Source organism: Melospiza georgiana, chromosome 2, assembly GCF_028018845.1.
Source record: "Melospiza georgiana isolate bMelGeo1 chromosome 2, bMelGeo1.pri, whole genome shotgun sequence".
In the NCBI taxonomy this organism is placed as follows: Eukaryota; Metazoa; Chordata; class Aves; order Passeriformes; family Passerellidae; genus Melospiza; species Melospiza georgiana.
The window spans coordinates 63,580,111-63,602,896 of record NC_080431.1 but is presented as its reverse complement, the minus strand read 5'-3'; the positions used below and the strand labels follow the sequence as shown (position 1 = coordinate 63,602,896).

General features: G+C 38.4%; 1 protein-coding gene across 2 annotated transcripts in view; it reads right to left on the bottom strand.

The window, feature by feature from the left end:
* ZDHHC20 (zinc finger DHHC-type palmitoyltransferase 20) overlaps nt 1-22,786 on the bottom strand; it is a 50,283-nt gene that overhangs the window by 7,853 nt on the left and 19,644 nt on the right. Inside the window, exons 3-12 of one of the 2 annotated variants that reach the window (XM_058044891.1) lie at nt 19,716-19,810; nt 15,573-15,693; nt 14,155-14,224; nt 13,002-13,034; nt 12,107-12,227; nt 5,722-5,854; nt 3,998-4,124; nt 2,671-2,760; nt 1,498-1,598; nt 1,030-1,107 (exon numbers count right to left, since the gene is read on the bottom strand). In XM_058044891.1, coding sequence (XP_057900874.1) covers nt 1,070-1,107; nt 1,498-1,598; nt 2,671-2,760; nt 3,998-4,124; nt 5,722-5,854; nt 12,107-12,227; nt 13,002-13,034; nt 14,155-14,224; nt 15,573-15,693; nt 19,716-19,810 — 929 coding nt within the window. In that variant the 3' untranslated portion in view covers nt 1,030-1,069. The remainder of the gene's footprint in view (nt 1-1,029; nt 1,108-1,497; nt 1,599-2,670; nt 2,761-3,997; nt 4,125-5,721; nt 5,855-12,106; nt 12,228-13,001; nt 13,035-14,154; nt 14,225-15,572; nt 15,694-19,715; nt 19,811-22,786) is intronic. The other variant, XM_058044892.1, reaches the window with a different exon arrangement.

The following is a 22,786-nucleotide window of genomic DNA, read 5'->3' as shown; positions in this document are numbered from 1 at the left end:
TTTTTTTTTTCTTAAAAACAAACCAATTCCCTCCCAAAACTATAATTTTAGGTCAGAAGGCTCCTTAAAAAAATAAAAGGAAAGGAAACAAAAGTAATCCTAAAATTACTGAGCTTACCAAATTCAAATGTAGTGTTTTATTTCTGATAAAAATGTGAATTACTTGCAAAAACATCACCCTCACCACAAAAACCACAACAACCAAAAAAAAGAAAAAAAAAAAGAAAAGAAAAAAAAGAAAAAAAAAAAAGAAAAAAAAAGAAAAAAAAAAAGAAAAAAAAAAAAAAAAAAAGGAAAAAAAAAGAGGCAGTAATGACTCAGCTATAGCTTTTACAGCTGTTAGTCCACCAAATAAGATTTGTTTGTCTTCCAGACAGAAAAACTTAATGGTAACTTATAAGCTCACCACAGTAGAAAGCTAACATAAATGAAGTCTAATTTAGTCATTGGAAATACATCAAAAGAACTTTTATATATGCACCAGAAGGTGCTGTATTTCCTATATGCAAAGTGCACACAGGGCACTTTAATGCAAGAAACATTCCAGAAGATCACTGTCAATTCCAAATGTGACAGAGCAGTCTGTGTGCAGAGACCTGTACTCACTCACTGATCTTCCTTCCTCAGGCACATGCAGCTTCCTAAAGAGCAGAACATGGCCCACCAATATATGACTAAGAAAAAGACATTTAAGGAGCTCTTCCTCAAGACAGCGTTTCATCTCAGAATTGCATTTAGCATCAGATTCTTTTCCCTGGTCAGGTAACAAATCCAGCACTACCCACTTTAATCTAAATTACAGGATTAGTCTGACTCATCCCAGGCCTAGCCAACCCATGTTTCCTGCACTACAGCATTACTGCCATTCTTGTCTTCTCAACAGCCACTCTGAATTTTGTTTATACTTTGTTATTACCCATCCAACATCAGAGGACTCCTCTGCATTCCGTGACTAGTTGATTTTTGATTTTGAGATGTCAATTTTATTCATACATGTACAGAAATAGCAATTAATTATGTTAGTCTTACCTGTTTCTCATTGAGATGGTTGGTTAGTAATTAGCTGAGATCAACTTTCCAATGAAACTATAATATGCTTTTTTGCACCTAGAATGTGAGAGAATCTCAATTATGTGTTTTTGCAGATCTGCATAACAAATAGCAAAGATTTCAAACCAGAAAGCACATTGACCATGTTGTACCTGCTTTTACAAAAATATTTTTCTCCCCTTTACCAAACATAAAAGATCCCAAACCTCAGAACTGAAGTGCAAAAGTGTAATTATTTATCCATATACCATCCACTACCGTAACACAATTAATTTTGGAGCAGAACATGAGATGCAAGTTAGCCTTAATTCTAAACATCCTGACTCTATTCCATGGAACACATTTTCTTCTATATCACTCCAGCCAATTCCTAAGGACTTTCTAGGTGTCAAAAATTAAAAAAAAAAAAAAAAAAAAAAAAAAGTGAACCACAAACAAAACCACTACCTGATTTCACATTTTCCTCTTCAGGGCCAGTTTCCACCCACTGACAATCACCAGATAGCAACCGGTTTTGTGATTCACTGAGTGGTCGAGTGGTTACAGAGCTGAAAAGTAAGCAAAGTCAACAGGAATTCTGTAATACCAGTAGCTGCTTCAGACATTTTTAGAATAGTGAAGTTATTTAAAAGCAAAGTTAATAAAAAACACCCCTAGAGTGCCAACTGGAAATGGCTGCCTGCCCCCAGCCCTAATTCCTCTGCAGGCTTGGTTCCAGTCATCAATCTAAAATAAACCCCTACCTGACACAGGCCACTCACTTCTAATGGAAAAAACCCACGGATTGAGAGACAAGAAATGACACCCTGACAATAACACTGCCACACAGCTAAAAAGAAAAACTATGCAGTTCCATCTGGAAGAGCAGCCAAATGCTATCTTATCCCATGCAAATGCCAGGGCCTTCTTCTGAACAATCTTCTGAATGTAAAAGGATACTTTGCTGTTTGCACAAGGGTCCTGTTCTTGTGTAAATTCCACAGGTTATGTTGCACTGGAAGTAACTTCTCTGTATTGCCTTTGAATCCTCTAATGTCTGGTAACTCAGGTTACTGCTGTTGGCAACAACCTTCAGCTTACAAATTCATTAAACTATGCAGAAGACTTCTGAGGTGGCAAATGTAAACAGAAACTGCACACAGAGACTCTTGTCACTTTGAAAATACATTGAAGATACAAAACATGCAAATTTGAGAGGGATAAAAAGTAATGAGCTAAAAATCACAGCATGAGAGATCTACTTCTCTTGCAAAATGTCTCAGCATTTTGCTGAGGAGATGAAATACAAATAATACCTTGTCTTTCAGAAAAAAAAACCCAAACCAAGCAAGTAAACATTTTTTTTCCCATGGACAATTATTCAGTCTTCCCAAGGACTTTTTTGATTGTTGCTAAGAGCCAGTAAGCTCCCTTACTTTCTTTATTACTTCTTCCTTAGAGCCTTATGTTACAACAAACCAAGACATAGTCAAGTTTTCAGTCTTAATCTTCGCTGAAGACTTACAAACTTACTCTGAAGTGACAAGAAGCATAAAGAATTCAAAAATTAACTTTGAAACAATTTTTTTCTCTAGATAAGTATGAAACAGTACAAAATCAGTATTTAAGTGCTATAGCTACCTTTTGGCAGGTTCATTTTGGCTTGAGACTGCAAGTTGTTCTGGATCCATAATCACCAAACGAGTTGGGAAAGTACATCCATCTCCCAAACTAAATGAGAAACAAGACTCAAATCACTGTTGGTAGCTGACTTAAGTGAACTGAACAAGGACCAAAGGAAGAGGCAAAGGCTACAGGGTCAAATCAATTAGCTGAGCACAGTGATGAACTCTAGAGTTGAGCAAGGCAGTTCTACCACTAAATTAGAAGATCAGTTAATTAAATCTTGGAGCTCAATTGATTCCCACTCTATCACTGAATATGGATTGCTGTGCAAAAGCACAAGTGTGTGGATTTCAGAAACACAGATGTATTTCAGGAGACTGTAGCCCTACTCTTCCCCCAAACCAGCATGCACACATGGCAAGACTCTCTGGTATTTACAACCTCAGAAGCTGTATAATAAATAACATTCTGGTGGCCATGCTTTCCCCTTCACTCATAATTTTGAAATTAGCTATGCCTTCTTTTAAAGTTTATCAGGATAAAATGTGGTAGCAAAAAACATCGAGCCATCTACCGTGGAGCTTCCGTCTTTAAATCAGTAGTTGAGCAAACAGCTGAGTCAACTTAAGCTGCTGGTATAACCTCTGCAGTTTGATACCAAGACCTCAGCTTCACAAACAGGTTCAGCAACATTTTTATCTGATACACAGACCCCCAAGAGCAGTGTTGAAACACAGTTCCTACACCATTCTGCTGAAATCTGGTAGTGGTTGGAGTGTACAGCACATCAGCCTTGCTTCATAAGGCTTGTCTGCAACTCCCTAATGCTGGCTCAGCTGACATTTTAATTCCAGCATTTTTAATCATATCAGATTTTTCCACTCCTGTTTCTTATTTACATGCAATTTCTTAGATAGCTTTTGAATCCTAAAGTGTCATCTACAGCAAAAGGAAAGCTGTCAAGCTTTTCCAGGGCCAAGAGAGGGTGTTCTTAAGCTGATGTTGTTAGGATGCAGCTGTTTGAGCTCGTCTGAGTTGCAGATTTCTGCTCTATAATCACTGAGACTACCACCAAAAGGTGTACAATTTTTGCAATATGCTTCTCAAAGCTTTTCAAACTTCTGCATTTAAAAGGCTCTTGTCAACAAGCTCTGTCTTTGAATGAAAATCCTGTGTGGAGTTTGATCGTTTTCTATTGCACATTTTCCCTGCACCAGTATTTATTGTACTGGATATACAAGTTGGCTTTTCAGCCGTGCTTTATTTTTTAGTAGAAAAGGAGCCAAAGTGGAAGTCATGGAATCAATTAATTCCCTAATTCATTACTGTTCAGACTGAATACCTGGTAAAGATAGGAAGTAACCAATACTTCTTTTCATCTCCAAAAACCTCTCTTAGATTTTTGCTGCATCCGAGAGAAAAGCCATTTTTATCAGGACCATTTCGAAATGTGGGTGCACGGAACGTTTCTGTAAAATAAAAACATACAATTCTTTTAACCACTAAGGAGTCAGGGAGCATGAAGAAACCCAAACTTCTCTGCTGTGGAGCCAGTTTTGGGCAAGGTGAGGTGATCTTGATGTATATGTTATGGGGGGGGGAATTTAAAAAATCTCAAGGAATCAGAGGGAAAAAATATCACAGAGTTAGTGAAAAATGAGAAAATCAGGTAAGGAGGACAGTAGGACAGTCACCTTGTCAACTTTCTCTCTTTACATTTAACAAAGTCTGAGATAAAGCTAAGTACCATCAGCATGCCAAAGATATCCACATACATCCCTTATTACTTGGTGACTTGCTCTCTCTTCAGCCTTCTTTGAGCAGACAACTTTCCCATTCAGGAGTAATTTACCATAAGCACTGCTGGACCTATCCCCATACAAAAGAGGTTTTTCCACATCTGCCAAATTAGGAAGCTGAATTAAGAGCATCCCGTGCTATCAGCGGAAGATGACATCTATTGCATTAGAAACAGACACATCATGAACTATAGCAAGCCACCACCATTTTTGTACTCAGTCCAGTTATGCCCTTGACCAAGAACTGAGAGGAATCATTGCTCCCCCTCCATACCAATATCTTGTCTTTTAAGATCATGATCCAGAAAGCAGATAAAGAACTATGTGGCCAATTATGACCACTGACTTTTGGGTAAGGAATATGTTGAAGTCTTCTTCAAAGCTAAAAAGAAACTGTGAATATTCCTTACCTGTAAGATATGTCAAAGAAAAATAATTCAAATAACACTCCTATCAACCAATCAAAAAATTCTAATGAAAAAATTCTAGCCAAAAATTATTTTACTTTTAATCAACCCACTTATTTTTGAGGTTAGAAATTTAAATTCCAATGAAAGATATAAGATTTTGACTTACTCAGTTGTAGAAATACTCATCAGTCTCTGTCCCCCCACACACTGCAAAAACCACTCTCAAGTGTTTCCTAGCAAGAACTTCAAATACTTTAATTAAATGCACATAGCTTGTTTATGCTGATCAATGCAAGATCAATTTAAAATGTTTAGGCATAAAAATATGGGAATCTCTTATTATCTAGGAAATGTGCATCAGTGTTTCACTTTTATTACACTCTTACAAGCCACTTCCTAATAATAATGTTAGTTTTTTTTTGACAGGATTTAAGAATATTTGTTTGCATCTAATTCAAAATGTAGTACATGTTCATGTACAGCAGAGCCTCTGACTTGGTAGGGGATACCCAGCTACTCTAAGTATCAGAGCAACAGAGTGATGAGTAGCAAATGGGTTACATCACACTTTAAATTCACAACAAAAATGCATGGTGCCACAGAGGTCTCAAAAATACAAACAAAAGAAATGAACAGTCATCATGAATCTGAATGCTTGGCTCCAGCAGAGGATCCCCCACAGGCTTCACCTTCCCTTTTGTTTCACCTTTAATTACTTCCACTAAATATGCTTTTTATTGCACAATATTGAAAAAATCAATATTGATATATGTGATGACATATCACGTAGGCCTCACACTCTCATTGAATTGTCATTTTTCTGGACCAGGAAAAGTTTCATCTCCCAGTGGACTGACCTATAGTTGATCTGTTTTTGCCAACTAGCCAGCAGTGGTAGCTGAAGAGTGACAGTATGCTGATGAAGAACATGGCTGCCACAAAGAAAAGGAACAGTACGTGGAACTTTGCATGGGTATCTGGCAATTCATTCTGGGGAGAAAGAGAGAAAGAGATTAATATGTTAACACTTCCCAGCAACTAAGGCACTATGGTTGCTGAACATTTCCTGCCACACCCAGACTGCTACAGGTCTTTCACCTCAGTTTTCACCAAGAAAGAAAAGCAGCAGCTTTTCCTTTCACGTCATGTTAAACTGGAAAAGGACAGCATTTAAATCTCATGGGTACCCCTTCCCCCAGTTTACTACTGTGAGTGCACTTGTTCATCCATGCTTTTCAAATGCATAGTAAGGGGCAAGGCAAAACATTTTCTATACCAGAAAATCTTAACTGTGCAGCCACAGACAGAGAGACATGGGAAAAATATGTCCAAAGCCACTTCCTCTGAAGGGGAAAAAAGTGCAATTCCTGCCACAAGGTAGTAATAATGTACCTAATTCTCAGCTGGTATAATGAACATAAAAGGTAAATGGCTGTCATGAACAAGTCCTAAACAAGACATGGGATAGATCTTCAATTTTTGATCACCTCTAATGTTTAAGCAACAACAAGCATGTACCTAGCAAAACAAATTTGCCACGTCTGACCAGGTAGAAGTGAATCACCAGAAATCTATGTGGAAAACAACAATTTCAGTATAACCACCATAAAGAAAGCAATTCCCACCCATATCAGATTGTCAATTCCACCCCAAACTATTTTCAGACTTTCAAAAGGCCAATGGGATTTGTAATAATACTATTCCAGCTCTATATCCTCAAAATCACAGCACTTTCAAGCAGTTGACCTTTAACAACATTATGAAAGCAGAGAGGCTATTTTTACTCAGCTATTTACTTAGCATTACTGCCATTACTTTTTTCCATTAGTGCATTCAGTACACCCATTTATCTATGGCTGACTTTCTTTTTTAAGCTAAAGCACATTTCAATTAAGATCAAGTGCACATAGGTATATCCATTTCCCTCTACATGGCTTATATATTTATAGACAACAGATTACTAGTCTCCTTCCTTCTGTGATGATGTGAATACCTGCCATGAATGACTGGACTAGAAAAATTGTAGTAGGAACCACATTTAAATATTGACAGCAATATTGTATTTTACCTTTGGACAATTCTCTGCAGCTTTCCTGCGGCAAAGCTTTGCGCAAAGAAAGACAATTTATTAAACACTAGTATTATGTTAAGACAGGGTGTTTGAAAACAGCACAGGCTTTGTTAAGAACAAAATGGTTGGTGTGCAAATGTGCTCTTGGATGTTCCAATTTCCAAAGCACATCAGCAGCTTTAGCCCCTGTTCTCCAAGAAAATGAAGAAGTATGCAAGAGCCCACTACTAACTTCCAAGGCATGAAATCTTCTACTGAAGCATAGATGTACTGGAATTCAGATTGTGACTGGATCACTTTCAAGTGGTTGCTCAGCTTGGTCAGCATGACTACACCAATTTCCTTCTTTGCTAGTTGTTTCCATCACAAATAAGAGTTATGTGAATATTCTGTATGATGAAACCATTCACAAAGGTCTGAAAAGCTCAGAATACCCCTGAGGTATCAAGTAATGGTTCATTAATTAAAAACCTTTCTGACTTCAGAACATATCCATTACCATTAAACATAGTTTCAGCCAAAACCATAAAAAATAAATCGCCATTCTTTGCACATTTTTCTTCATTTAAAAGAGATCAGATAACAAATCAGTACAGTTTTTCTTCTTCTTCCTAATTTTCTTCAATAGAGAGCAGTTTGTAGGATGTATCTTTAGTATAACACCTGAAATTGAACCAGTGCTTGAGAACACAAAGGAAGAAACAGGAAAGCTGGGTTCAAATTAGCTTTTAAACTCCAAACTTTATACCTAAAGAGTGGTATCTTGGCTAAGATGCCAACACTTAACTGATCTGTTGCAGATAAGATGTATGGCTTTTAAATTCCATTAATATGTGCAAAAAGCTTAGGGAGAGCCCAAGCATCTACATTAGAGTCAGGCAGATATACACAGCATTTTCAAAAGTGCTGGCTGCCATCAGATAATTCTACAGTAAGCAAATGACAGCAGAGTGCAGCTCTCTAAACTGCCATTTAAGTTCAGCTTCCTACTGGCCATTTTGTTACTTATTTACTGACAATTCGTGCAACAGTCCCTCTTCCACCTGCAGTGATCCACTGAGATCCAGCCTAGCAAAATACTCCAGTTGCTGCCTATTCCTAAGCTTCATGTTGAAGCCATAGTAACTCTTTCTACCTCAGAGCTCACTGCAGTGTTCCCCAGCTGCCCAACTGATTTTTGTAACTTGAATTCCTATGACTTTTTAAAAATTACATATTTAAACAAAATAATTCTCTACAAGGAATTCTCAGGAGCTTATTCTGTCGCTAAAAGAGCAGCAGCAGCTTAGTCTTTGTGTGTTCTGTGGGTCAGAAAATCTAGGTTTATTTCACTTGCATCTTCCTAAACCAGCAGCTCTAAAACCTGGAGGATTTTTTGAATTATGCATGAATAATCTGCATGATCCCCAGGGAGCATTTACCTCTTCTGACTACCCAGCTTCAGCCACTGGTTGTAACTTCCTGAATGACAGTTGCAGAACTGAAGCATCTTTCAAAAAAGGCCAATTCTTTACCGGAGAGAAGCATGCAGACTTTGAGTGTGTATAACAAGCTTATTCACAGTGGTGTTCCAGCAGCAGTCCACATGCCCCCCTCATGTGAAAAGAGAGTGAAACTTCAGACATTGGTTATTTAAGATCGTTAGGCTCAGCAGCAGCACAGAAGCAGAGACTTGCAGGTGAGAGAGCTGCAGAGTTTACAAAAGGAAGCAATTTGCACAATACAGTCTGAACTACTTAGCACACAATAGGCTGAAGCCAGTCACTATTCAAGAGTCCCCTACAAACTCTTTCTCAAAGTCATTTGATTGGTATCAGGTCATAAAACCCCTCAAACAAAAAAGTGTTGTCTGAGCTTGATTTGTTCCTCCATTTTCAGTAGATGGGTCTAGCCTAATCTTTGAAAAAAACATCTGGTCTACATCCTTAGTATAGGCAGAAGGAATGAGTTCTAACTAATGATGTGGAACCACTCCTTTTTTTAAACCCCCCTATTATTAATACAACCAAAGTTTTGCAGAAGCATGTGCTATCCACCCAGGACATGTATCATATCCTTTATTTAGCTATACTCAGGATTGAAAATTAATCTGGAGGACAGTGAAAGACACTGCAAATGACTGGAAAACATAATGGTTTCAAGGAGGTGGCAGTGCAGCAAGAATAGGAGTAGACACAAATATAAGCTGGGAAGCACCACCATGCACTGTGTAACCAAGGCATCAAGCACTGGGCATCCAGCCAGTGCTGGTGTTTGTGTCAAAGACATTTGGATAAACTGGCATTTTATCTTTAACAACCTCTGAGGTAGAAATAAAAAATGTCATGAATATATGAGTATAAATAAAGAAATCAATAACATTCCCTTATCTACAAAACAGATTTTAACATCAGCATCAGGGTGCAAGCCTGTGGTAAACATTTCCAGCCAGCGTAGTTGTTCCAGAATTGTATGCACAGAATCAAGACCTTTCTTCAGCACTTCTGCACAGAGCATGAAATGCACTGTGTAAAACTCTTGCACATGCAAGTGAGAAATACAAAGGTTTTCTTCAAAAGAAGAATTTGGTAGGTGTGCACGTCTCACAATGTTTCCAAGTATCTGCGTAGGAGCAGCATGTCTCTATGCAAGTATTATCAACAGTGCAAAACAATGGATTGCTACATTTGTGTACTTAGCACATACACCTCCACAACCTCATAACAAGTTCTTCCCCCAGGCTACATTCCCCAAGAACAGCCCATACTTCTTTCCAACACTGGATGTATCCAGCACTTCGTTGCACAGTCTCTGAAAAACATCTGTGAGGAAGCAAAAAAAAAAGCACTGCCTTCTGAAGGTAAATTGTAACATTTCCTGCAGTCAAGCTTTGGGAGGAAACAACAACCTTGATTTGCTCAGTTTTAGAGCATGGTGCTAATAACACCAAGCTTGTGGGTTTTTAATTCCCATATGGGCTGTTTACTGAAGAGTTGGATTCGATGATTCTTGAGGGTCCCTTCCAATTCAAAATATTCACTGGTTCTGTGCATCTAGACAGCCTTGACAGAAAATGTCCAAACAGCAATCTGTCTGATGCTGTAGCAGACAAAGCTGAGGATTAGCAATATACTGAAGCAATCTACAGACAGCATGTGTCAGCAGCATTCTGGCTTTGGTTTGCATACAGATGTACAGAGAACCTTCCAAGAGAGCACTTGCCTAAAAGCTTATGTATAAGAAACATACAAAAATTTGCAAGCTTACATGATTATGGAGCTGCCACCTCTTTCTGGAAATGTACTTTAATAAGTCAGTTATAAGCTCAGAAGTGTCTTAGCTTTGTGAAGTGGGTGACTTAATATGAGTAGTGAGTCAGAGACCTATTCTGCTGATAAGATCAGGGCATTGCCAGATTCAGTACAGGAAGTATCCGGAATTGAAAGCAAGTACACAATTACATTGCCTATTGTTATATTTCAGAAGTAGTCCATTCTTGCAGGAAACAGTTTTAACAACTGAATCAATAATAAAAAAAATCATCCCTCTTAAGTTTACTTCCTCTGCTTGAGAGTCCACTTCACCATTGTGTCCGATGAGCTTTGGAAGAGTCCTGCTGCAAATGTTGGTATTAAATATTTGTTCATTGTAGGCAGCTGTCCTATGGCCTTTTTTGTTGCACTAACAACTATAAAGTAATGTAGCAAAGCAAATTCTTCTTTCTTTTCTTTGCTCTAGCACTGACTGGTAAATATGTGAGAGCGCATCTACAGCCTCCTTAGAAATTGCATACAAAGCACTGGAAAGCAGCCAGGCAGATGTTTGGAAATGGCACGTTCACAGATTGAAAATTTAACTATTTTACAGCCAAGCAAGACTGAACAGCAGAATCAGACCATTTAATTTGAAATATCTTTTAAGACCCAGCTATGACTGCTAAACACATTTATGGCTTTCATCTCACAGTACTGACAGCTCATTTCCCACATGGCTCCTTGCTCTCCAGTGACAGGCTGCTATACAGAACTCACAGGTTAAGAGGAACGCAGTACTTTGGCAGATCAGACCCACAAGTTTAGATGAACACAAACTTCTTTGCACAGTTTATCTTAACTAATGCCAATTGTCTCAAAGTACAGCTATTTTGAATACATGATCAAGCTTCTCTTACCCTCACATGGCAGCAACCTTTTGCTCCAATAAAGCAAATATCAATATCTACCGCTGCAGATAATTCCTACTTTTTCCCAGTTACTCTGACAGCAGCCAGCATTTGAGAAATATGTGGTATTATTTACCCAAAGATGTGATTGAGACCCTTCCACTTGCGGTAACTTTTCGCATGCTCATTAATGGAAATGGATTAAGGGAATTATGCCACTAACACTTCAGCCTAGAGATAGGAAGGCACACTACAAGTTTTTCTAGATGAAAGGGAACAACTACAGAAGGCACTGTGTTCAGCCTGGATGTGACTGGAGCAAAACTGATAGGTGCAATATAACACTGACATACAAGGATGGTTGCCTTCACATAAATGTTATTAAACATTCTAAGATGGATGTATGTGTATTACCCATTTGACAACCCATAACAGTTGCAAGGAAGATGTATAGCAATCATACTGTACATATCCTAGCATTCTACTCATACCAGACCATAAAAGCCACTAATATGAAGTTCAAACATGCCTATGTAGGGACTCCAAAACAAAGCTCAGATAGTTCCCAACAAATTAATCTGCCTTAGCTGGCAGCAGATTATCCATAGATAAGTCTGGGAAGATACAAAATTGTTATTTATATTTCACATTTGTCAGTATTTATTATATACACACATATATATAATCATACATATACATAATTGTTTGATAGGGTCTGTTCCTTTATCTACATATCTGTATCTCATAGTCTCATAAAAACCTGAGCTCATCAAAACTCAATTTTGATGGAGCAGAGAAATTGCACAGTGTCCTCATCAAAAGTCCTTCCCCCAGTTACTCATCCCAGGCAGTGTAATACATTTACAAAATTCATAAGGTTCTCCTGCTTCAGTCACTTTGATTGATGTCATTAATGATAGTGAACCACAGAACAGAGTAAATGGTGAGTGACAACATGCTGATGCAGCCTTCAATAACACATGCAGGATTAAACAAATGAACAAAAACCAAAAAAAGCCTTAGAACTTACTGTCCAAAACTTTATGAAGTACTGCAAGACTGTAGCAGCAACAAACAAACAGTACAGTAAGGAATACATTAAAAACAGGAGGAAGAATTTGTAGTTAGAAAATCCCACACAATTATTCACCCTAGAAGGAGGGGAAAGAGAAAAAGGTTACTAAGGTAAACAAAAAATAAAACAAACAAAAAACCCACAATACATTGCAGAGCAAAATGTGTATGTCAGTGGTATGTCCAAAACACTCCAGCACCAGTGTTTCAGAAGCAATTTAAGCCACTATTTTGAAGAAATTTCTCAGGCTGAATGATCTGGGCCTCTCACATGAATTTTGCCCCCCGTGATTCTGTAGGACAGGACATGAGCTGGCAAAGCATTACAATACAGACAGTCCATACAGGAAGCAATTCCCACTACAAACTAACTGCAGGCACCACAGAAAGTAACAGGAACCTCACCATCAACTTCAGTGCATGCTGCTGGGTTACAAAACCACCTCTAAGTCAACTACTGGTAGTAATGCTCTTCACAGTGATAGCAGATAATATTTTTACTGACTACCAGTGAACACAAACTGCAGAAGAGTCTGAGTGGGTCATACATATCACCTAAAATCCAGAAATTACTCTCCCATTGCAGTGGTATCTCCTCTCCTGCTAACACCAACAGAGTAAAAAAAGGAAAAAATGGATTTTCTCACAGGTCTCGTTAATGTCAAGGTTTCTCTATATGAGGAGAAACTGCATGATTTGGACTACTGGGCTTACAAATTTAACACTGCATCACACATTTATTCCCATATATTAAAGAACTTCTGTGGAAATCAAGGTTTACTCCAGAAGTTCATTTTTGAAGCAGCATCTAATTAATCATTCTTATACTGATTTTTTAAAAAAAAACTTACCATGGACAGTGGTGGTCCATTTTTAATACACATCTGAAAGAGAAAATTTCCAGCAAGTTAAGACAAAAAATAAGTTTTCTTTCCAAGACACGTAACTTTAGCTTCTACAGTTTTGGGTGTTGTTTTTTATTGATTGATTTTTTTCAAGTATTTTGCCCTACTGTATCTTTTTCAAGCCCTTCTCAAGCATACCAATTCTCTATATTAGAGCAGCTGTTCTTTTACCCAAAAGAACTGATTGAAATTCAGAAGAGTTATGAGGAGAGTTTCTTAAATTAGCATGAGGAGTATTACTGAGCAACACCATGTAGCAGTTCATTAAGCCACCCTAGTTTTATGTGTGTGCAGAGAAAACAAATCCAAAGGGTCTGTCAGGGTTGTGTGGATAAGGTGTGTTAGCCTGGCACTCACTTCAACTAAGTCTACCTTAGGGTTATTTTTTCCACCATTTTGTTTGCTGCTTATCTTTTTTTTTTTTTTTTTTTTTAGTTAATGGAGGAAAAGATCAGCACAAAGGGCAATTTGAATAGTTCACAAGCCACTTTAATCCAGTTTTAAAGTAAACACAGTTACTGGACATTTCAGACACAGAGACATTCATTGTATTTGTTAACAAATTTGATTTTAGCCAAAAGATGTGTATTAGGTTCTTCAGTTAACGAGATTTCCTCAAGCTCAGCCTACTGAAGTCTCATGCATAGCCTCAGCCTTCAGTGCCTGTGCAGAATCCTCTGATGATTCACAATGAAAACAGGGGATAGCAATGATGTTTTTGAAATGTTAAAGGCATGTGACTCTACTGCCAATTTTTGAGATAAACATTTTTAGCAGAACACATCTGTTTCAAAGCTACAGAAACAAGTTACAAGGAAACAGTTCAATAATAAGCTTTATCTGGTGCTGCTATCTCAGACCTACCTTTCTTTACTTTCAATCCATATGATATTTCACTTTTAAATTAATCTATTTTTTAATATAAACTTTGTTTTACAAAGCTACAAGCAGTTTTCCTAAAAAGTTCTGCCACTTTAGACAATAGGGCTGTACCATAATATTGCACCAACAGAAGGAACTGACCCACTGAAGACATGAACACACTAAAGAGATGATTGCAGGAAAGAGAAAATCTGTAATTCCAGATTCAGACACTTACACGTCACAGGCAGAACAGTGGTGGCAGCGGTCAGGTTTGATCAGCTGGCATCGATCACAGTATCTGATTGCTGTATTTAAGTGCAAGGGTCAGGTCAGTAGAATTCATCTCATTTTATGAAAGCTTTCCCCCTTAACATGAACTGAATCTTAAAAGAGCTTCCTGCCCTCCCCTGCCACACTTGTTCTCACAGATTGTCACACACCTAATCTCATATGATATGTAGTTTTGATTTTTTAAGGAATGTAACATATTAAAGTATTCAAAAGTACCTCTTATTACTACCATTTTCATTTACTCTTTGACTCCCAAGTCTTCCTGTCCTTCATCCTTTGGCACTGATCCCCTTTTCACCTCTGCACAGGGTACTAAGGGATCTCATTGTGAAACTACATTCTTTCAGCAAGTCAGCCTTCTGCACTGACTTTCACCATCCACTTCACCAAACAATGATCTAGCAGAGTGTTCAGTAAGTCAGTTCTTCCTCATCTTTCCTGGATATTTTTAAAGAGACCTTCAGGTTTTTCTCAATGGAAATAAGACACCAGCACAGGCAGTTTGTAAGCAGGAGGAAAGCCAACATGTACAGCTAAACAGAACTAATAAGAGCTAGCAACAGCTTCCCAGACCACTCCAGGAACTTAAGACTGGGACTCTTATATGGAGGCCTGTGTTTAAAAGAGCCAGGTGTCCTTAGACTTTCTTTGGAAAAGTCACAGTAAACTTCGGCAATGGTTATTCTGAGAAGTTTATATTTTTGGAAACTCTACAGGGTTGTTAGTTTCAAGAAAGAGAAAAAGATATATGCACATATAAAAGCTACAGATTTTTAAAGAACGTACATATACATAAGACAGCGCTTTCACAGCTCATTCATCTATAAACTGGAATAAAATACCTACATATATTAAAAGCAAATCCAGAAACAGTTCATAACTACATTTGTATTGAATTGCAGATGGGAATGAAACAATACTTATTTGTTTTTAAATTGCAAAAGCCTGTTAAGATCTTAAGTATATTTCTCCTCACGCTGAATCAAAACAGCTCAAAAAGAAAAAATTTAAGTGAGGATAAAAGCGATTGTAAAATTGAACAACACATTTGATTTTCCCTTTTTCAAGCTATCTTAGCTATATTTATTTGCTGTGTTTATTTTTAATTGCCACAGCTGGAGTTAACTGCTATCATCTCTCTTCCTGCTAGAAGATATTTTTCTTCTTTAATTTCAAGTAGTGGCTTTATGTTGAGAACCCCAGAAAAAGGCCTGCTCTTTCTCTCAGAGGGATTAAACACCAGGACAAACAAAGAACAAAACATCATGGCTTTTGCAATATGTGCTTAATAAATTATTGATTCAATGGCAACAAATGAATAAACAGCAACTTGAGGAGCATAGAATAATCTTTATATCTCACCTCTTGATGCTGTTGTCGTATAGATAGGCAAGTCTTTGGCAGCTCTTCTTAAAATCTCCTGCTGGATTTCTGGTCTTGTTTCTCTTTCATATTGTTCTTTATCAAGTTTTGTCAAGCAGAACTAAGAAGGATGTAGAAAATGGATAGGATGGGAAAGATTAATTATTTCTTTGTTTTCCAGGAAAAGACCCTTTGGGTGTTCCCATCCACTGACCCAAAAGCACCACGTAAACAAAAAAAAGAATGCGACAGGAATTACAGGGGATCTTTAGAACTCCTAAGTTTCTGGATGTATTCTGGACGTATTTAATTTCTGGATGTATTTTCAAGAAAATAATCTTTATCTCTGTTCCATTATCTATAGTATTTTCTCTCCAACACAAGGGAACACAGAGACTCAGAGTGAGTTTTAAGGTACAAGCTTTCCTTTAATTCATGATAGGCATAATTTAAGCGAACTGTGAACAAGAAGAAGGTGAAACAGTCCTTTGCTGCTACAAGGCACTGAAGTTCTCTTACCCCACTTCCTCTCTAACATACAGAGGGGTACAAACCAGATGGAGGGAAAAAAAGGCAGGCAGGGGGTGTGGTGAGCTTCACAGCCCCACACAGAAGCTGGAAAAGTTTAACTGGATTTTTAACTCAGGAGTAGTCAACACTAGTCTCAAAATTCTTAAGTTGTACGGAAAGCACCTTAAGCAAAGCCTGTACAGTTTGGGAGTGTCCTACAATTCTGAGTAAAGCCTGACAAGCATTCCTGTTGAAACCTCACTGAAATGTAAGCCTTTACCAGAAAATCCTAGAGAGCTTTTACTCATTTGTGAAACACTTAGTTTGGTATCCGCTGAAACAGTATTTCCCAGTAAGCCCACAAAACCCAGCGTGCTGACAAGGCTCTGTGCAGCAGGGGCTGAAATGAGGATTTTCTTTGGCATTTTTCTGTTCCAAAGCACTTCTAAACTCTGAGCTTCCTGCATGGACTACAAGAGCTCTCTTTATGAGCACACATAGACAAAGCATTCATGGTAGAGAGTGGAAAATGCTATGTGGGCAGCTGGAACAAAAACTGGCTTAGTGTGGTTTAGTATGATCGTATTTTCCTACCAAAAACATGTGCATGATTAGTTCACATGGATTCTCCTCTCATCCTGTACTTTTTCCTCTTTTGGATTACAGTCAGCTGGCAAGCAACAATGAAGACTCCACTTACAGCAAGGAGGAAGCAGTAAGACATTGCTGCAATTTCTCTGTGCTATTTCCTAACCCAGAATGCAAGCAAGACGCCTCACAGCTCACAGAATCAAGTTAAGCCTCCTGTCACATGTAGCATCATCCCAGTTATTGCGCCTACACACCCTTCGAGGGTGAAACATGGAACATGTCTAAATAATACCCTTTTAAATAACCAGACACTAGAACTAATCTATGTGAAGGGTGAAATTAAAGTTTAACATTTCAGCCATCACTAAGAGTTTGACCTAATTATTTAAATTTAACCACTCAGATCGATATTTATTCAAGCATGAAAACTGGAGATGCTCACATCAAAAGTTTAAGGCAGATGTGAAGCATCATTCCAGCAAACAGTAGTGCAATACACCTTAATCCCTACCACCCTTGTGAGGCTGCTAGGTGACCCAGGTATCCATGACCTGCAATCAAGCAGAGGTTGCAGGAAACATGAGCACCCCCTCTAGATGACATTTCAAGGCAAACCATTAGTGCACAGAAAAGGAAAACAATAAAAAGATTTAAAGCTTTTTAAATTTGTCCATGTAACATCATTGTATTACTCTAAAAATCCTGGATAGGATTTTGGTTTTCCAAAAAGCTGCATTTCTCTTCTAATTTCAGAACTTAATAGGGCTATGAGACCACAGTCTCTCAGGACAATAGCAGGATATGTTCAAAGGCATCCAAAGTTGTCTGTTACCACACAGCAAACAGAATTCCCAATGAGGTTCCAGCAGTTCTTATTGAAAACAGAAAGAATCCCTTTGTTTCCTTCCTCTTTCTGGATCTTGTATAATGCTGATTGTTCTTTCTTAGGACAAATGCACAGGGATTACACTAAGACAACAGCAGCTGCAGAATCTTTTTTTTAGTTCAATAGTAAGATCACAGGATGCTATTTGTTTTGTAAGAATAGCCAATTTGAATGATTAAAACTATATACATTTACACTCTCACACAATGGAGACATACTGAAGTCATGGTTGTTTTTAAGGACAAACAGCATAAATTACTCACTAGTACATGAACAGAAGGGATTTGCCCAGAAACAGAAAAGGTGGTGCTGGGCTTTAAATTTGGTTGATTTTTTGCTTTTTAAAATTTTTTTGAGTGTGGTTTTCTGTTGTTCTGGTGGGATAGGTTTTTTGAGGTTTTTTGTCCTTTTTCATTTAAACCTAGCTGTATAAGAAAATTTTATTAAATCTGATCTCTCTCCACAGTTAATATACAAAAAATTCATTACATGCCATATGCCCAAGCCAACCCTTCTGCTTGCTGAATACAAAAAGCCTGCTACATCATCGCTGTAACTACAGGAAAAGTATTGTCAGAATAAATTTGCTATTAATGAAGAATTCAAGAAGACGGTAAAAGTTACTAGGCATTAGCATTAAAAGGAGCTCTAGTTCATATAGCTTTATAAAACTTAGAATAACATCATTTCAACTATGTTCTAACTAGTTAACCTGCTTAACTCAACCATTTTCCTGCAAAACCACTGCAGAAAAAGCAAAACCAAATTACCCTGAATACAAGACCCTTTGAATTTTTAGGTTTACCAATTCATAGACTCATGTAGGTTGGAAAACATCTAAGGTCATCAAGCCCAGCCATAAACCCAGCACTGCCAAGTCCACCACTAAACCACATCCCCAAATGCCACATCTATAAATGTTTTAAAACCTCCAGGGATGCGGATACAATCACTTCTCTGGGCAGCCTGTTCCAGTGATTGTGACAACAAGCCTTTCAGTGAAGAAATTCTTCCTAATATCTGATCTAGATCTCCCTGGTGCAATTTGAGTCCATTTCCTCTTGTCCTGTCACTTGTTACCTGGCAGGAGAGGCTGACCCCACCTGGCTACACTCTCCTTTCAGATAGTTACAGAGAGCAGGAAGGTCCCCCCAAGCCTCCTTTTCTCCAGGCTGAACACCCCCAGCTCCCTCAGCTGCTCCTCGCAGGATTTGTACTCCAGACCAACAGCTTGTGCTCCATCTTCAACAGCTGCATTTAGACTTTTTGCTTAGCTAAACAGCAGAATAGTGTTTAGCTTTTTACACTTCACATTCTACAGCTTTAACATACAGATCTCTAAGCTATAATTAAGCACTACAGAGCAGTGTTTGCTTTTTCTTCAAAACATGGGAATAACTTGTCTCAAGAATGTTTAAGGTTGATATTAGCACTGAATGTCAGTCTTGCTGAAAACAGAATAAAAATTCAACCCCCCAACACCTCAAACAGTTTAGACAGTTTAAAAGCTTTGTAAAAACAAGGAAGAGAAGTGCAATATTTTAAATTCAGTGCCTGTATTTAATCCTTACATACACACACATTAGAGAAAATGGAAAACAAGGTAATCCATCTCAGGCTTATTGGAATTAATACAGTTCTTTTTCAAAACAAAACTTCATCATGCATTCTTTCGCTATTATATAAAGCTTCTTTAGGTAGTCACATCTCAGTGTTTCTAAACCTTAACCCTTGACTAATAAGTGGGTTCAGTCCTCCAGGTTATAAGTATACACTGCATTACTACCCTTTCTTATTCAAACAACAGTTAAAACTGCTAAAAAGGAAACATAAAAATGTTGTCACTGTACTTCATTTATCATTTTTAAAAATTCCAAGTTTCAAGCAAGCCACTTCATAGCATAGCACTGTACAAGACTGCCAAACTTGTGATGATTTAAACGCATATTTTGTATAAGGAAATGTCATTACACAAAACATATGGTATTTTAAGATTAACTTGATCATTTTCCTTCATGATACACTGTCATGCTGTTCTATTTTAGACAATGAGAAGGCAAAGGTGAATCATGCAGTACTGCAAACAAATTTCATCACTGAAAACAGTTCAGCTATTTATAAAAAAGGCATTGACATTTTCATAACATTATACTTACCTCATTAGAGGGAGTTGCAGGAGATGTGAAAATTGTCTTCCCATAGGACCATACAAACATGACAAATGACAGATGAAAAACTACAAGGTAGACAACTGCAATAAAATACAAATCAGAATTTGGTGAATATAGCTGAAAAGAACAACAAAAAAAAAACCAACCCTGATCTTTGAGGAGGGCTAAGCAACTACCAACTAAGTGAACTAGGACTGTTCACTTAAAAAAAAATTAAATAAACACCCACCCTCACTCCCCAAATGTTACAGCTGCTCTTCCTCAAGGAAATAATGTTTTTATTATAGATTTTATCATTCAAAGTGACCTTGAATGCTTCCAGGGATGGAGCATCCACAACTTCTCTGGGCAACCTTTGCTGCTGCCACAATAAAGAACTTCTTTCTAATACCTAATTTATACCAGCCCTCTTCAGTTTGAAATCATTCTCCCCTTGTCCTATCATTCCATGTCCCTGTTACAAGTCTCTCCTCAGGACTCCTGTAGTCCCCCCTGCAGGTACTGGAAGGTGCTATTAGGTCTCCCTGGAGACTTCTCCAGGATATTAAGCCCCAGCTCCCTGTCTTCAGCTGGACAGATGCTTCATTCCTCTGATCATCTTTGTAGCCTCCTCTGTACCAACTCCAGCAGGTCCCTGTCCTCCCTGTGCTGGTGCCCCAGAGCTGATGCAGCCCTGCAGTGGGCTCTGAGCAGAGCAGAGGGGCAGAATCCCCTCCCTGGCCCTGCTGCCCACTCTGCTTTGGATGCAGCCCAGGACACCACTGGCTTTCAGGGCTGTGAGCTCATGCTGCTGAGCCATGTAGGGCTTCTCATCAACTAACACCTCCATGTCTTTCTCCCCAGATTGGATTGCTTCTCAATCCAGTCTCTGCCCAGCCTGTACTTGTGCTTGGGATTGTCCTGACTCATGTGCAGGACCTTGCTGAACTTTCCAAAGTAGATTTTGAAGGAGAAAAACAAATCGACAAAACCCACCCCCCAAAAACCAACCAACCAAAATTCACCACCAAAAAAAGGGCCCCACAAAACAAAACCACATCCCTCCCCCAAACAAAAAACCCCCAAACCCCAGAACTGAACACAGCCTCACTTCTGTCATGTAAGTGACTAAGCTTTCTGGATAAAGATGATGCTGTAATTCTGTTCTAGATTATCAGAAAGTAATTGATTGCTTACTGACCTATGGAATTCAATTTAATTTCTACTTCTAACAGAAACAGCACAGTACTGTGCCATTACAGAAGGCACTGGTCATGAATGACAGTTAAAATCCCCAAAAAGGGTTTGGAGAGTACTGCACTCCAGTCATGCCAGATGTGAGTTAAAGATTTTCTTACTATCTTTCAAATCATCTGAGAAATACAAGCTGGAAAAGTCCTATTACACACAGTGGCAATAAAATGTAGCTGGGTTTAGGAGGCAGCTCAATAAATTTTCTAATGAGTATGCATGATATCACTGTCTAAAGACCAGAAATGCAGACCTTATGACCCAGGAAGCTCCTTCCAATCTTGTTTCCTCTAATGGTTTCTTTTATCACTTGTCAAGAGGAAACAGATCAGTTGTGCCAGAACAGCAAGTCTTAGAGAAGTCATATTAAATATTTATATTATCTTCAGTTGCAGTAAAGTAGGAAATTTGACCTACTTTTCTGTACAGATGGACTCCTTTAAGAGGGTATATGATATACTTGATGGATAGCAAAAAAGGCTCAAAACTTTGGGAACCTCCAACAGCTCAGAAAATGTTTGTGCACAGTGACAGAAGACATGGCTTTAATTTATCATCTTTCAGGATTTTCACTGTTTATTGCAATGAAAACAAACAAATTGCATTTGAGCTTTTGTTAGAGAATTATTCTTTTTATCTTTGCCTCTGATTCCTCCAACCTCAGAGGCAGACTTGGCAAATTTTCAGCTGTGGAGCTGATTGAAAATGCCAGAAACAAAACCCTTTTCTAAAGCCATCCTAAATCAGTCACTTGATAGGAAAGAACTTGTGTATTACTGTAGTAGGCACTGCATTATTAGAAGTTGTCTGTTATGAAAAACATACTCTACATTCAAACACAATGTGATTAAGCAACTAAAGAATGAGCAAATGGTTTGGAAGAGAGGAAAAAAAAATACATAAAACTGGAGCGGAATCAGTGGCACAGATCAGAACTTTGGTGGAGAAGAGAGCAAGAGAAATTGAATAGAAGGAAAGAGGAAATGAGATACAGGGAAGGGCAAGGCACAGCAAAACTAACTTACACAGTAAACAGTTCTCTCTGTCCATAAAAATCACACCAGAATTCAGATTCTTTTGAAGGATTATTTTTAGTGCACACACAATGAGTCAAACAGCAGAACCTCAAAGCTTTGTCACAGGCTGTAAATGTCCCCAAAACCCACAGAATAAGAGGGACCACAGCTGGCTGTGTCAAGGGTACAGATCTGTGCCAGAGCTACCAGTATTTATTAGATAGAGGCAGCTATTAAAGTGCTCTTCATGTCACTGAGCTCTTGCAATCTGTCACCATCATTAAAAGCCAAGGGCCACTAGTCAGTAGCCAGTGATGGGCACCACCCAGGGAAAGACCCTGCAGTTGGCAGTGCATAGTGGCTTCACTCTAAATAAATTCTTGCTTCTTTTCCTACTCCCATGCTGCCTTTCCTACTGTGATTACACATAACTGTCCTGTCAATGCTCCCCAGGAAATGAGAGGGAGGGAAAATGCCATTTTTAACAGCTTTACTTTAGCAGTCCATCTACCCACCACTTCGGGTATCAGCAGCTCTCTACAGACTACTCCCTGAAGCATCTTGCATCTGTTTCCAGAACAAATGTAAACTGGGTTTATTCCTAGTCAGCTCATTTTCTTGTAATTACAAGCTAGATGGAAAATCTAACAAAAACCCCCAACCCCAGTATCTGCCAGTTTATCCAGATTGAGAGTCACAAGGAACTGGCTAGACTAAGGCAACCCAGGATTCTCGGTGCCATGCTGTGACCTAGTGAAGTCAGTTCTCTTTAAAGGCACTGATGCATACTATGCCAAATTTATGGCCTCA